At 45.7% G+C, this 15,604-nt stretch overlaps 1 protein-coding gene across 1 annotated transcript; it reads left to right on the plus strand.

Moving 5' to 3' along the window:
- Positions 1–202: 202 nt before the first annotated feature.
- Positions 203–15,287, plus strand: SFT2D1 (SFT2 domain containing 1). The gene is made up of 8 exons (XM_061207055.1): positions 203–277; positions 7,758–7,844; positions 8,404–8,486; positions 9,619–9,700; positions 10,643–10,678; positions 12,057–12,115; positions 13,449–13,478; positions 14,894–15,287. The coding sequence occupies exons 1-8, from the start codon at positions 215–217 to the stop codon at positions 14,931–14,933; spliced, it is 480 nt and encodes a 159-aa protein (XP_061063038.1). The 5' UTR covers positions 203–214; the 3' UTR covers positions 14,934–15,287.
- The last annotated feature ends 317 nt before the right edge of the window (positions 15,288–15,604 follow it).

Here is a 15,604-nt window from a genome sequence, read left to right on the forward strand (position 1 = left end):
CCGGCGCGGACGCCGTCCACCTCGCTCCGCCGCCCGCGGCCACGGGGCCCACACAGTCCGGCGGCGGAACCCGACGCGCATGCGCACGCTGCTACGCAAGGGCCGCGCCGACGCGCCGGAAGCGGGATACCCGGACTTCCGGTCGGCCCCTAGAGTTTCCGGTTCCGGGTTTCTCGGCGGGCGAGAAGGGCCGTAGCGGCCCGGGAGCAGGGCCATGGAGAAGCTGCGGCGAGTCCTGAGCGGCCAGGACGACGAGGAGCAGGGCCTCACCGCGCAGGTAGGGAGCCGGCCTCCGGGGTGAACGTGTGCTGGGGCGGGGACGCGGAGCGTGGGCAGCGGGCCGCTTCTACCTGCCGAGGTGATGCGGGAGGGCGCCACGGGCCTCCCGGGAAGAACTTGGGGCGCTTTCCAGGTTTCCATGGAGTCTACAGAAGCTCACTTTGAGACGCCGCCCCCCCCCCCCCCATTTGGCCTTGCGACTCTCAGGAACGTACTTCGCTGCCTGTCTTCCTCTGCCAAATAACCCATCTGCCCCACGCTGCTCTCCCCCAGCCTCCGCTTGGTTTTCTGCGCCTGGCGTGGACTCTGAAGTCGGGCTGGCAGCGCAGCAGGTGTGCGGGTACTCGTCCTGCCAGCTGCATAAGCTGAAATCTTAAAGCTTCGTTGCATCCGTTAGACCCTGGACTTAAGTGAGGTGTTGTGAGTGTGTGTACGTCTTTTGGAAGGAGGGAGACTGGAGGGAGAAAAGAAAAAACCACAGGTCATTGAGAAGTGAAATAATACTGAGTTAAAAGTTGTCTGTTGAGCCCTCGTAAGCGGTTTTTTTAAAAAACAATCCTTGTCTCCGTACTTTACCCACGAGACTTGATAAGGGTTACTTCCTTTAAAAGGAGGGGTAAAAATAGTGCAGCAGGAACTGCTTTATAAGTATCTTTGTTATTTGCATGCAGGCAAATTCTTGCCTGCCTGTCACAGAAGTGGAACATTTAAAATGAAACAGTATTACGTAAGGACCTTTTATTTGTCCCTTCTCCTATCCTAACTTCCTTTCTTGTCATAATCAGCACCTCTTGTGAACAGGATTCTGGACTAGTCTGTGAGGGTTCAGAGACTGAAAGCCAGGCGCCTGCTCTAAGGGATCTCTAACCAGTTTGGCAAATCGTAATGGTGATGCAAGAACCCATAAATGGTAATAAGAGAAACGTCCATTAGGCAGCAATGGCTTACCCAGCTCATTTATGTATTTATTTATTTTAATTTTTAAATAAATTTATTTTATATTATTTTTGGCTGCATGGGGTCTTCGTTGCTGTGCACGGGCTTTCTCTAGTTGTGGCAAGCGGGGCTACTCTTTTTTGCAGTGCACTGGCTTCTTATTGCGGTGGTTTCTCTTGTTGCGGAGCATGGGCTCTAGGCGCGCGGGCTTCAGTAGTTGTGGCACGTGGGCTCAGTAGTTGTGGTGTGCGGGCTCAGTAGTTGTGGCTCGTCGGCTCAGTAGTTGTGGCTCACGGGCTCTAGAGCGCAGGCTCAGTAGTTGTGGCTCACGGGCTTAGTTGCTCCGTGGCATGTGGGATCTTCCCGGACCAGGGATCGAACCCGTGTCCCCTGCATTGGCAGGCGGATTCTTAACCACTGCGCCGCCAGGGAAGCCCCCAGCTCATTTATTAAACCACTGTTCTGTGCTTCACTTTATGCTCTAGGTCTGTGCTATACAAACAGTAGCCCTAGCGACATGCGGCTATTTAAATTTAAGTTAAATAAAATTTAAAATTCCTTTCTCGGCCATACCAGCCACGTTTTAGGTGCTGGATGGGCAAGTAAGTTAGTGGTTGATGCATAGGACAGTGCATGCTTGGGGCATTCCATTGCAGAAAGTCCTGTTAGACTGAGCTGCTCTAAACCTTGGGGGCATGAAGGTGATGGTGCCACTTCTCTTGAGCCCACTCTCCAGAGGGGAGAAAGATTATGTAGAGAAGTCATTGACCAAAGATTGGAGTGATTGACTGGAATGCACAAGTGCAGTGAGTTCAGAGGAGGTGATCATTTATTCATTCAACAAATATTTTGGTGCCTGCATATGTTTGGCTCTGTTCAAGATGCTGGTGTTATAACAGTGACCAAAGCAAAGGCCTCCCCTACATGGAACTTATATTTTAATTGGGGAAAACAGTTAATAAACAAGTAAATATAAAAATATGTCAGCCAGTGGTAAGTGCCATGGAAGAAGGTAAAGCAGGCGGATGAGGTCGGGCCCACCTTGTTGTGTTGGATGGTCAGGGAAGATGTGTTTGTAAGGGTGACCTTACAGCGTAGATCTGAAGAGCGCTGGGATATCTGGGTAACTCGTACAAGTAAATATCTCCCAACTCATGCAAATATAGATCCTGAGAACAGCGCTCGGCATGTTCAAGGCCCGTGAGAGGCCAGGGTGTCTGGAGCCAAGGGCTAGGGAAGCGGGAAGGTAGGCGGTGGGCTCCAGATCACGTGGGGTCTTGCAGGACACAGTAAGGACTGCAGCCTTTACTCTGAGCGTGCCGAGGAGCCGTTGGGTTTTGAGCAGCGCAGGGATGTGACTGCCTTGGCTTCTAAAGGGTCGCCCTGGCTGGTCCGTGGAGAACAGACGGGAGGGGCAAGAGTGGGAGCTGGAGCCCGGTCAGAGGACCAGGGTAGTGGTTCTGGGAAGAGACCTGGGCCAGGGAGAGGGGAGTGACGGGGCTTTAAAGTGAGAGCGGCCAGGTTCTGTAAATGGTTCGAATGTAGAGCTGAGGGGTTGGACGTGAGAGTGCTGCTGGAGGAGCCCGGGTGCCTCTGGGTTTGACCTGAGCCGCTGGAGAGATGGAGCCGCCCTTGCCTGGGACGTGGAAGGTGCACGTTGGGGGGTCATCTGGATGTTGAGTGAGAAGCCAGCTAACATCTGAGTGCAGATTCTAGAGTTCATGGGAGGAAGTATTTGAGATAACCAAGGGATTGTGGGTAAGGAGAAAAGGGAGAAGGCCCAGGGTTTGACCTCTGGAGCTTTCCGTGAGGAGCTCAGGAGACTGAGGGAACCTGGAGAGGGCCAGGTCCTGGCAGAGACTAGCTCAGCAACTCAAGCAGAGCCACAAGTGAAGGGGCTAATCCAGCCGCAAATCGCTTCCTGCGATGTAACCAGCCCGAGGCTAAAACCAGGGATGCACCGGCTCCCTTGGGTTCCATTTCCCCCCCCAGGCACGGGCGGTGATCTGGGGTCTGATGGGGCAGCGAAGGCCTGGGGTCAGGCAGTTTTATGGACTCTGAGGTCGGGGGAGGAGGGCGAGTGGGGGGGCTGAGGGGGATGAGTGAGGAGGGGCGTGTCCCCTGTTCGGCAGGGAGCTCTCCTAAGGGCCTCAGACAGAGAGCCTCGGGGCTGGGGGTGCAGGGAGGTGAAAGGGCCGGACCAGCCGCTGTCCTTGCCTGCAGCTCCTCTCAGGGGCTGTGGGCCGGGCAGCTACCCCCCGCGCCTTTTAACCACGAGCCAGGCCCTCACCGGCATTTAGCACCCAGGAGCACCCAGGAGCTATTTGTTGAGTGAATCAGTGAACGACTGAGCAGAGGCTGGAGGGTGAAGTCAGGCTTTTTGTCTGTTTAAGGTGGAAGAGGCTTACGCGTGTTCACAGGTTGACGCAAGGGGGTCTCCGCGAGAACGTGGTTCACGTTGTGCACGGGGAGAAAAGCCAGCCGTGTCAGTTCCCTGGGACGTCAGAGGGCTTGGCCTCTAAAGCAGGGCGGACACGTTGGCCTTTGCCCCTGTGCGGTGGTCCAGGGCCAGGAAGGGAGGGTGAGTGTTCCCAAGATGAGCTGGGTGTTTGGCGACAGCAGGCAGTGCAGGGCATCCCCGCGGGCTTCCATTTTCTGTGGGAAATAGAGGAAGTGTGTCTGCTGACGGGGGAGGTGCCAGGGCAGGAAGTGGAGGGTTGGAATGGAGGCGGATTGGCAGGGTCAGGGGGCGACACTGAGGAGGCAGGTTGACTTACACAGCAGCGCACTTGGGGTGCCTGGCAGGCAGTGCCCAGGGCCCCTTGAAGGTGGCCATGACCTGCTTAGGACGCCATGTCCTGCCCTGTGACTCCACCCAGAGGAAGAGGAAGGAGGGCTTGAGTCATGCCAGGGTTTTGCTGGTGGATGGAGCAGAAAGGGAACTTGTGCTTTTGTACTGAAGTAAAGGAGGCCATAAAGGGGCCCGAGAGGCTGCGAAGCGTCCAGGCAGGAGCCCTTGAATCAGTGCCCTGGGGAGGATGTCGCAGCTGGAGAGCAGTGGCCTGGACGTGGAGATGGAGTGATTTCGGGGAGTGCGAGCCCCTGGGTCTCTGAGTGGAGGGGAGAGCAGAGGCCGTCGGAGAGGAGAGAGTGAGGAACAGAAAGGCTGGGCTGTCCACGTGGTTGTAGAAAGTACCCAAGACTCTGCTAGGGTCTGGGGCGGGACCTGTGGTCGGGGCTCCTGAGCGAGAGAGGATGCCTGGGAGAGCAGTAGGTGACAGCGATGAGGAGCCTCTGAGTAAGGGGAGGGGACCCCTGAGGAGGTGGGGTCAGGACCGCACTGGAGGGGGCCGGGAGCGCCTGCTTCTGTGCTCGCTGTCTGCGCGTCTGTATCTCATTGCCCACCGCTGTCTGTGGAGGAGCAGTTTAGGAATTCAGTGTGTGCGGTGGTTCCCTTTATTCGAGTGGTGGTGGCCCGGGAGCCAGGCCCAGGTGCCCACGCTGTTCCCTGGTGATGGTGTCCTTCTCCTCCCGGCTTCTCCATCCCCTAGGAAGGCAGCTCGTGTCTGTGCCAAGGGTTCATTCATTCACCTGTAATGTTGCTGCTGCGGTGAAGACGTTTTCCTCCATTGTTTCCAACTTTTTCTTTTTTTTTAATTAATTAAGTTCTAGTTCCAGATGAGGTTGATTTATTGCAGCAGGAAGAGGGCACCGGAGAATGGGAGAGTCGCTCCTGCTCTCACGAGGTTTATTCTTTGCTTTCTCTTCCTTTGATAACAAATAAGTAAAATAATTGGTGGCAATTTCAGTGTGTATTTCTTGGCTAAGACTAAATTTACAAGATCAAAACAGTTGCCGGTTTTGGTGGGCTCCTTCCTGATCCCGTTGGACAAGCACGTCACACCTACAAGCTTATGCTAACGCGGGTCTGCAGGGTCAGGGCTCCCTCCGTCTCCCTCATGGACAGGGCAGTGCCTGGTTTTCTTGCACGGTGGGCAGTGCCTGGTTTTCTTGCACGGTGGGCACTGTATCATTTTCCCAATTGGGAGTTAGGGAATCTGTGATTTGTTTCTGTATCCTGGACAATCTGAAGGGCTTGCGACAGGTCATTTGCTTGTGGATCAAATATTCCAAATTTACAAATGGAAAGAATTTGTTATATGTTTCGATTTAAAGATCACTTGGCTGATGGTAATAAGAGGGAAAATATCTACTATTATACAAATGACTCTACTTAATACTGAGTTGAACTTAAGAACAATGGGGTGATTGAAACTTGTAAAAGGAAGTAAAAGCAGATGCTTCTTCCACTCTCATTAAGTCCTCACATCATCATGTATTCGCACTGACCACTTAGAAACCCTGCTTACTTAGGATACCGTTTCTACTTCTTTACAAACCAGTAGATCATTCCCTGTGCGATATGCAGTCTTCAGGGTTTATTCTGTTCTATGTGTATTCTACCTGATCAGATAAAAATGAAATTTAGATGTTTTTATAGGCAGGTTCATTCTTTGCTTAAAATACAGTGATCAGTTTTAGTATAAACAGATGACATTGCTGGAAACAAGACTGTCTGTGGATTAAAGCAGATTTTAAAAAATATTTAAAATGTGTTCAAAAGTGATGGATGTTACATTGACAGAATCTTTAGTTGTTTTTATCTCCTTTTCATGCTACATAAGGATTCACAGATCAATCTATTGAGGTAAGGAATTTTGAGCTTTTGCATATAAAACTTTGTATTTTTGCTTCATTATTCTTGAAAATACATTGTAAGCATGTGGTCTTTTAAGTATATGATAATACAAGTTAATAATAATTTTGGAATATAAATCCTTATTGTATATTTCTAGTTTCTTGAAACATCTGTTGTTGACACTTTTTCAGCCTTGTTGGGAAAATGAGTTTTAATGGTGTACTTAGTAATGTAAATGTGTACTTACATTTGCAACAATGTAGATGGACCTAGAGAGTATTAAGCTTAATGAGAAAGACAAATACTGTATGTTATCGCTTATATGTGGAATCTAAAAAATAAAACAAATGTGTATAACAAAACAGAAGCAGACTCACAGGTATAGAGAACAAACTAGTGGTTACCAGTGGGGAGAGAAGCGGGGAGGGTCAATATAGGAGGAGGGGATTAAGAGATACAAACTGGTACGTATAAAATAGTAAGCAGCTGAGATATATTGTACAGCACAGGGAAGTATCCCCGTTATTTTGTAGTAACCTTCAAGGGAATATAATTTATAAAAATATCGAATCACTGTGCTGTACAGCTGAAACTAATGTAATATTTAATACATTACTAATGTAATTAGTAATGTATTAGTAATAATATTACTAATTAGTAATTAGTAATAATATTATTAATGTAATATTTAAATAATACAATAAATTACTAATACAATACAATAATTACTAATAAATTAGTAATAATATTACTAATGTAATATTTAAATAATACAATAATACAATAATATTATCAGTACTTCAGTTACGCTGTACTTCAGCGAAAGGAAATGTGTGCTTAATCGTTACTGCGGGCCGCGTTATGGGCCGCGTTATCGTGCGGCGTGTGTGGAGCGCGGCCCCGTGTAATCTGGTTGGAGTTCGCGTGACATGCGGGAATGTCGTCCCCCTGCAGTCAATTCGCGCGCGTTCCAAAGTGCGTTTCTAATAATGGTTGTGAGGACGCCGGGGCTTCCGTGACTTGTAGCTGAGGTTGTCAGATGTGCCCCATGGTAGACGCTGCGGGGGCTCCCCAGGCCCCAGTCACTGGGCGGACGTGCCCGCCGCCCTGCAGCTCACAGCCGTCCCCTTGTGCTCACGCTGGAGCTCCTGCAGCAGCCTGCCCTCTGCCCTCCGCCCGCAGCCAGCGACCAGCTGCTGGGAGGGGGCTTCCAGAAGGGCGGCCTGGCCTCAAGCGGGACAGACAGTGAGGTATGGTGTTCACTGAGCTCCAGCTGCGAGCAGGGCCTCACTCAGTCCCTCCCCTTCTCTGTCCAGCTTCCCTCCCTTGCCTCAGGGCTCCCCCCAGAGAGGTTCCTGCAAGACAGTGCCAGGCTCTGCGCGTAGGGACTTTGCCCAGACGCCCTCGGACATAGAGATGTTGAGAGAAGGTGTGTGTACATGAGTCCACCTCAGCACCTGTCAACATTTTGCCCGTCTTGTTTCATCTTTCCCCTACTTTTCAATCACTGAGTATTTTATAAGGTATCCCATAGCTTATGTCATTTCATCTACATCAGTGCTTCTCCTGTCCCTAACGGGTGAGAGCTTCTAAAACCGTATAACACAGTGCTGTTATCTCACCTGGCAAAGTTAACAGTGACTCCTCAGGACCGTCTCATTCCCAGACCTGTTGATAGTCCCCTTCACAGCCATGGACTCGTAATATTCTTAACACTACAATGTGCAAAGTAAAACAGATTCATTGTCTATGTTAACATGAAGCTTTGCTTTAATGTAGTATCAAGCATCAGATTGGCAAGTGGTGATTTAAAAACACGTTCTAATTCCCCTTCTTTCCTCAGGTCCTGGACGCCTCGTCCCTCAGTTTCAACACCAGGCTGAAGTGGTTTGCCATATGCTTCGTCAGCGGTGTCTTCTTCTCTATTCTTGTGCGTTAAGGCTATACGTTGCTTCGTAATTTGTTTTGTGTGAGACTGATCATTCCATTTAGTCCCAACAAGCAGTCCACTTTATCTGGACTGTTCTGATGGGACCTATTTAGTCCCCTGAAATAAAGGGCTAGAGATCAATAAAAAGATGCAGAGATTAATATTTTGGGGGGTTTATGGATTGTTAAAATAATTTCATTTAAGAAAGATCAGTGTGTATTAGGAGAGTTGCAGTCAGTGATTTAGATTTTTGACTTGCCATTTATAAAAAGAATATTTAAGTAGAGTGAGATTTACTCAGATGTATAAAGAAAGTTATGTAATGGCTTATTTATATATACTTATATGCAAATAGGTAGAAGATTCAAATTAGCAAATAACATTGAAAATTAACTACTTTTTAAAAAACTATATAATTAGAGACTGTATATTAACACATTTATACATAAACTTTATAATATTATATATATTCTATTGTTACTATTATAGTAGCACATTTATATTTTAATCTATTACAATGGTAAAATTATTTTCAAATAACTGTAATATCTTAACTCAGGGAACTGGATTGCTGTGGCTTCCGGGTGGCATAAAGCTTTTTGCGGTGTTTTATACCCTTGGAAATATTGCTGCCTTAGCCAGGTATGTACAGAAGTTTGGCTTCTCAAAATATTTCATTTGCTATCATTATCAAAATTCTTGTCTAATAGGACATATTTCTGTAGATCTATACATACTGTGAATTCAAAATTTACATTCATTCAATAGATACTTAGACTCCCGCTGTGTGCCAGCTGCCATAATAGAGTGTTCATGGTGAGAATAGCCAGCCTTTGGAGGTACTTGCTGTGTGCCAGGCACTGTCCTAAGTGTTCTGTGTCTGTCACCCCATTTGTGAGGTGAGCACTGTTATCACCCCATCTTATAGCAGGGTGTAGTAGCGCGGGCGGGGGTCACTCCCCGGGGAGGTGCCTAGTGAGGTGACCAGGCCTGGTTCCCACCCGACAGTCCTGCGGAGTCCCGGCTTGTAGCTGCCTCAGCGAGGGGACCGTCACAGGCCCAGCCGACCAGCAGCGGAAGCAGATCGGGGGTGGCAGTGCCGGGCCCAGGAGTCGGACAGGGCCACACAGTGGCAGTGGCTCCGAGGACTGTGCACTGGGCGTTCGGGGAGTCCCCCCGGGGGCCTCGGGTGCATCTCTGGGGGAGTTGATGTCTGTTAGCGTAGTTGTCACATTTGCGAGCTCTTAGCTTTCAGAGGTGAGCTCCTGCCTCTTCCGGGATGTTCTGCATCAGAGGTGCTGCCCAGTGCAGGGGCGTGAGCCGCGGCCAAGCTCGGTCAGCCCTCCTGGGCTCGCCCCGATGCCCCTCCTCAGACCGCAGCCTGGAAGAGGCCTGAGGGCGTGGTTGCACACTGTTGCCCTTAGAAGCTTTACGCCCACAGTGCTTGTGGGGCTGTTTTCCCTGTTCTGACGGGTAACGTGCGTGGAGGTGAGGAAGCAGTGGCTGAGTTGGCACCAACAGAGAGCAGACTGCCTTGTCAGCCTGGGCCGGCCTCAGCGGTCGCGCTCGCCTGCGCTGTGAGTGATTAGTGAGGGGCGTTCCTGAGTCACAGAAAGATTAACGTTTCCTTCTAATGTTAAGGAAAAATGCAGCAGACTTAGTGGGATTTTCTAATTAAACTAACATAGGATTTCTTTTCTTACAAGTACTTATTTTTACATAGCCGGACAAGTTCATAGCTCCCTCTCTCATTTCTTTTCTTTGTTTCAAATAGTACGTGCTTTTTAATGGGACCCGTGAAACAACTGAAGAAAATGCTTGAAACAACGAGATTGCTTGCAACGATTGTTATGCTTGTAAGTAAATAATGATACTTTTAAAAAACTTTTTTTTAAGTTTTTTTTTCTTTTTGCATGACTTTGTGAGGTACTAATGTTATAATTCTCTTGTTGAATATGACAGTCACATTCTTCAGGCTGTGTGTTTAAAGAGTTTGGATTATGTAGCATTACCTAAAATGATTGACTGGGTGAATCCTGTGTTCTTTTGTATATTCTAACCGTGTAGCTCTGTGTATTGCACGTGAAAATGAGAGCTGCGTGTATTTCATTTTCAGGCCCCATGGAGCACCTTAATGGACCCCTGTGTGTACCTTCTGGAGGGTGGGCCTGGAAGACCGGGTCACTTCTGGGACCATATGAGGCTTCTCAGGGAGAGTTGGCTTAATTTTGGTGGCCTGTCACCTGGCCTTTGTCACTCCCGTTGGACTGTTGTACAAATACCTAGGCCTCCGTCTCCACGCCTGTCCCCACTGCTTTCCCTGCCTCTCCTCGTCTCTCCCCTGCCTCCTCTGGGGGACATGGGTGTGGAATGACAGTGCAGTCTTTCTGTGTGAAATCATTATAACAGGTTCCTATGTAAAGCTAAGTAAAACAGAACTTACTGTACAGGAGCGGTTGTACTGAGTCCTGTGGTGGCGGCTTGAATTAGTAAACGTTAGCGCAAGCATTCATAAATCCATAACAGCTGCTGTCAGTCTCATTCGTTCTTGAAACAGTCTCTCTGTTGGCTTAGTCAACAGGTGATTTATTATGTGCTTTCAGTTTGCCAAGGCATATTGCAGCAGTCACAGACTTTAAAATAATACTCAGGGAATATATAAGGACAGCTAGAGTAAACGGTCTCATTAATTTTGTTCTCTAGTGTGTTATCATGCAAATGAATGCAGAATAGTGTATGCATTTTTGTTAAGCTTTGGAAAAGGCTCAAATTGACAATTTTTCTTTCCTTTCCTGTAGTTGTGTTTCATACTTACCCTGTGCGCTGCTCTTTGGGTAAGTTCCCGCAGCCGTATCTGTTTTCCACTCACTGTGTGGCCCCTCACCAGGTAGTGTGTCTTCGCACCGTCATCTCCAAGGAGCTCAAAGTCTGCTTTCTTAAAACCCACCAAAGACTGGGTGTCCCTAAAACCTAGTTAGTGGCTAGGCTTGCAATGGATTCTGCCACCTAAAACAGACAGAAGTGAGCTCGTGCTTGCTTCCAGGTCAGACTGGCCCCTCTCTCAGGCCCGGGGCCGTGAGAGGCCCTCGCTGAGGGTCTGCGTGCTCTGTCTGCTGTGCTGATAGCCTCGCTGTGCTGTGGTTCTAGGGTGGGGAGTGCATCGTGAGCATCAGGGTGTCCACACAGTGAGGAGAAAGGGCCAGAAAACAAACCCAAACAAATTAACACAGAGGGACAAAAGGACTTAAAGTATTCTTGCACCACTTAGGGATGAGGTGAACGGCTCTTCATTAGCCTTCAGATAAGTTACTTTATTACAATTCCGTTTACTCGTTGATGCTCCTGATTCTTCATTACATTTACTTATTGTTCCTTATCTGCTTCCAAAGGGGTTTGAGGCAGTTCTTGAGCTCCCAAGAACGCTACACATTTTAAAGAAGATAGGGTGGTGTATGACACACTTCAGAAATGTTCATCAGAAATGTTCTGATTTTAATTTTGATGATTTAAGGACCGGACTTTAGTTATGCAAGAATGCGCTTAATACCGCATTTCCCAGTGATAACTTAAAAGAATTTTCTTAAACAATCTTTGCATATCCCTATGGAAAATTGATTTCTGGTTTGGAAGGGTCCAGCAGTCTGTTTATAAGCAGTAGATTAAAAATAAGGAAAAAGTAAATAAATAAAAATTTAAAATAAAGATGGACAAGAAATTCTAAAAATAGATCATTTTAAAACAAGCGTGGAAACTTTATTTTACGTTATTCCAGAAGATCACAATAAAATACAGTTTTAGTTCAAAAAATAACTCAAGAAAATGAACAAGTGCGAATGAGAAAGATACGTAAATTCCACATAGGATACAGATCTAATAACCAAGTGGGGATTTTAGAAAGGTTAACCTTGACTTAAAGGACCTAACATGAAAGAGATTTAATATTTTTGGCCTATGCACAGTTATTTCATTAATGTTTAATGCCATATACTTAGCAGCGTTTGAATAAATGGAATCAGAATTCTAGAAAGAAGATACAATTTATGGATATGTAATTCTCAGATCTACTGAATCTTAAATTTGTCATACTAGAATTTAATGAAATAAGTGGGGCTATTGTTTATATTTTTGAAGGGGAGGAAGTGAACTTGCTTGTGAAAAATATTTTTTAAAAAAATGTTTAACTCATTATTTCTTTGTCTTTGCTGTTGTCAGTGGCATAAGAAGGGGCTGGCCTTATTATTCTGCATATTGCAGTTCTTGTCAATGACCTGGTAAGTCTTACACTAATTAGAAAGTTAAAATTTCCTAAGCAGTGCCACACGTTTTGTTCTGAGCCTGTAAGCCTAGTAAGGTCATTGGCATTTTACTGGGTCAGGTAAGCCTGTGCCTTGGAGGGGAAGGGCCTCCTGAGAGGTCAGGTGCCTGAGGTCTGCGGTGTGTCCTGGGCGGCCTAAATGTGGGAGAGCTGAGGAGAGTTGGGGGCTGTGCTTGCCCAGGCACACAGGGCTGCATTCACTTCTTCTCTATGTGTGAAAGAGAAATGCTAGGAAATGCAGGTGGTGCCACACGAACCCTAAAGTCCAGGCCGAGTCACAGGATGAGCCCGAGGGCATGGCGGGGAAGCACTCACTTTGCCTGGTATTGCTGAGCACCTGCCAAGTGAATTCATTCTGGTGCTGGCTCTGGCCCTGTTACGCCGTCTCTGGAGCCGACTCCTCAGCGAGGCCGCTCTGCCCTTCCCTCTCCCTGAGGCGTCCTCCCCTCCCTCCGAGTGTTCAGTCACGCCATCCTTCCCGATCGCTCCCCTCCCCAAGCCACGTTTAGGTCCTGGGCTGAGGGCCCAGCGAATACGTGACTGAATTGAATGTGCCCTCCTTGCACGCTCCCGCGTCAGACCAGAAAGGTGTTTTTCACGTACAAAATATTTCTACGAGTGTTCTTCCTTTTTCTTTAGAGCTCAGTCTTGTTTGCTTCCTTGCAATCGTCAGTAAACCCCTTCCTGACTTTGCTGTTTCAATTTTCTCCTTTTTGATATCACCCAATCTGAGATCAGTCTTTGTTTTGGTGCTGTTTCTACCTTTCCACTGATGGAATATCAACAGATGTTAAATGCAATTCTCTACGTGTTACAAAAGCACCTTATGATGTTGTTTTACTCTTTTTCAGTGAAATGTGGAAAAATTTAAATCTTTGTTATTTTCTATTAATATGTTGCTTTTTATTGCTAATCTGTACTTAACGATTGCTTTCTCCCTGAAGGAGAGTGCAGTTTATTCTGTTATTTTATAGTTTTTATTTTTAAAAAATAACTTGAAAGGGGTAACTTTTTATTACAACAGGCTCAAACTTCAGCAGGCATCAGAATCAGTTTGTTAAAAGCACATTGCTTACTGAGACGCAGTTTCTCATTCAGGAGGTGGGGGCGGCGGCCCAGGAATCTGCGTTTTTAACAAGTTCCCTGGTGCTGCTGCAGGCCTCAGGGGTCGTGCTGTGAGAATCACTGTGCAATAGTCTACTGCGTCATTTTTTATGGTGTTAGAATATGGTCATTTGGCAAAAAGGAAAACATCATTTAGTTTCAACGTTCTTGAATTTTTCTTGCAGGTATAGTCTGTCATACATCCCGTATGCAAGGTGAGCTTGTTTCAATTCTGTCTTGTTTCTGCTCCTCTAATTCTCTTTACACAGATACGTGAATTTTAGTAATTTTCATATTAAAATATGATTTAAAAGGCTGTTTTTGGTTGACTTTGACTTTTTTCCCAAAAGGAAATTATTTTTTAAATGAGTGGAATAGAAGCTTGCCATATCAAGTAAAAAACATGTTGAACAGATGTAACAGGTAGGCTGGGAATGTACTTCTGATTTACCACCTGAACATTTGCAGTTAGGGAAGTTTGGCAAGAGATTCTAGATCCTTCCACGACTGCAAGTATTCAGTAAATAGGATATGGAGACTTCAGCAAAAATAAATTCTACTTTAAAAAAAAAAGGAAGTTAATGAAAAAATGAGTCTGATACAGAGATGTTTGTTTTAAGCCAGTAGAAACATATTTATTCTGTATGTCAAGAGGTTGCCGTTTTCTTGTATTTTTTCAGAGAGATGTACTAATTTAATTGTGGAGGGAAAAACAAATACTTAATTGCAGTCTTAAATCTGACCGATTTGGAAGAATATTCTGTTGAGGCACAGCTTTGTTTCTTTGTGAAATTTGGAAACATAGGTTGCGTATGAAAAACAGAATTGTATGCCTGATAGGAACAGTGAAGGAAATTGATAGAAATTCTATTTTTATTCAGTTTCAAATGGATGATTCTTTTCGATGAACACTTAAAAGGAGAAAAAGCAAAGCAGGGTCAACTGAAGGAGAGCAGGCTTAGAACAGGAGCACAGAGGTGACTTGCCAGTCCTCAGGACCTTAGCTGGGAGAGCTCTTGCTGTTTCTCAGCGAGGGGAAAAGGTGCCCCGAAATGATGTCCACCGCTGTAGGGCTGGAGCTCACAGCCAGGGCAGGGCGTCCGCACAGTGACCGCCCTCCCCAGAAGTGTCGGGCGTTGCCCGTACGTCTCCAGTCTGTTGGGGCTCGCCTCTAACCGTCTGTATAAACCTAACAACAGTTCAGACTAACTGCTGTGAAGAGAAATGGGAAAGGCGAATGAGGTTTTTCACATGAATTTTGTTGGAATTCTTAGGGGCACAGTTACAAACATTCTGCTTTTTAAAATCCAGTTCATTGTTTCTTTTTGAAAATACTTTTGTTGTTTTTGGTATTTACATTTATTTCTTCATAATAAAATTAGCATATGTGTTGTTTAAGATTTCTAAATAAATAAATACCATTTTAGCAACTAACAAATTATTTCCATGTCTCAGTTCTTGATTTCAAGTGATATTCAACAAAGTTTTAATTACGGAAAGGTACTGGGGGTTCCGCTGAGTTCTGATGGGAAAAGGTGATCGTGTGTTTGTCTCTCGGCAGGAATCTTTTTGCAAGTTCACTCTGGAGGCAGATTATTATATTGTTTTTCCTCTTTTGTTTTTTCACCAGGGATGCGGTAATTAAATGCTGTTCTTCTTTCCTGAGTTAAAAATCAGAAACTCTTTGAAAAGACCATTTGAAAGCTGATGTTCTGTTTTTGGTGAAGTATACTTTTCCTGATACAGTAATCACTCCAAAAAAACAACTGCACTGACCATTTAAGACCATTTTGTATACTGATAAAAACTACATGCTAATTAAACTGTTAAATGCTTGTGACGTTAAATTCATTTTGTGTCATTAAGATGCTCTTCCAGAGATAAGGAGATTTTAATCATTGCCAATTGTAAATGATTTTTAGCCAGTTTTTTAATCTTTTCTAAACAGCATCTGAGATGTGTATATTTAAGGGTAAACCTATGCTGCAAGATATATTCAGCTTTTTTGGTGGTTTTAAAATGTCTGCATTTTAAAAATATCTTTTTAAAATAAAAACTTTAAATGTGAAAATTTTTATAAGCTAAAAATTGCTAATTATATGTAATAAAAATAATATATAAATCTTTATAATTTTGAAATAAACCCACACTTGGGAAAAACATTTTCTTGATCAAATTTATGTTTTAAATGGGTGGTACATTGATTCAGTTGAATAAAATTTAGTTTGGGCACTTATGCAATCTTTCTGCAGAAAAACGAGTAAGATACAATCTCTGTCCTAATAATGGGGCTGAGCACAAATCTGTGAAGGATGAGAGGGCCGAGTAACAATGGAAGCGT

This window comes from Eubalaena glacialis, chromosome 12 (assembly GCF_028564815.1).
Source record: "Eubalaena glacialis isolate mEubGla1 chromosome 12, mEubGla1.1.hap2.+ XY, whole genome shotgun sequence".
Classification (NCBI taxonomy): domain Eukaryota; kingdom Metazoa; phylum Chordata; class Mammalia; order Artiodactyla; family Balaenidae; genus Eubalaena; species Eubalaena glacialis.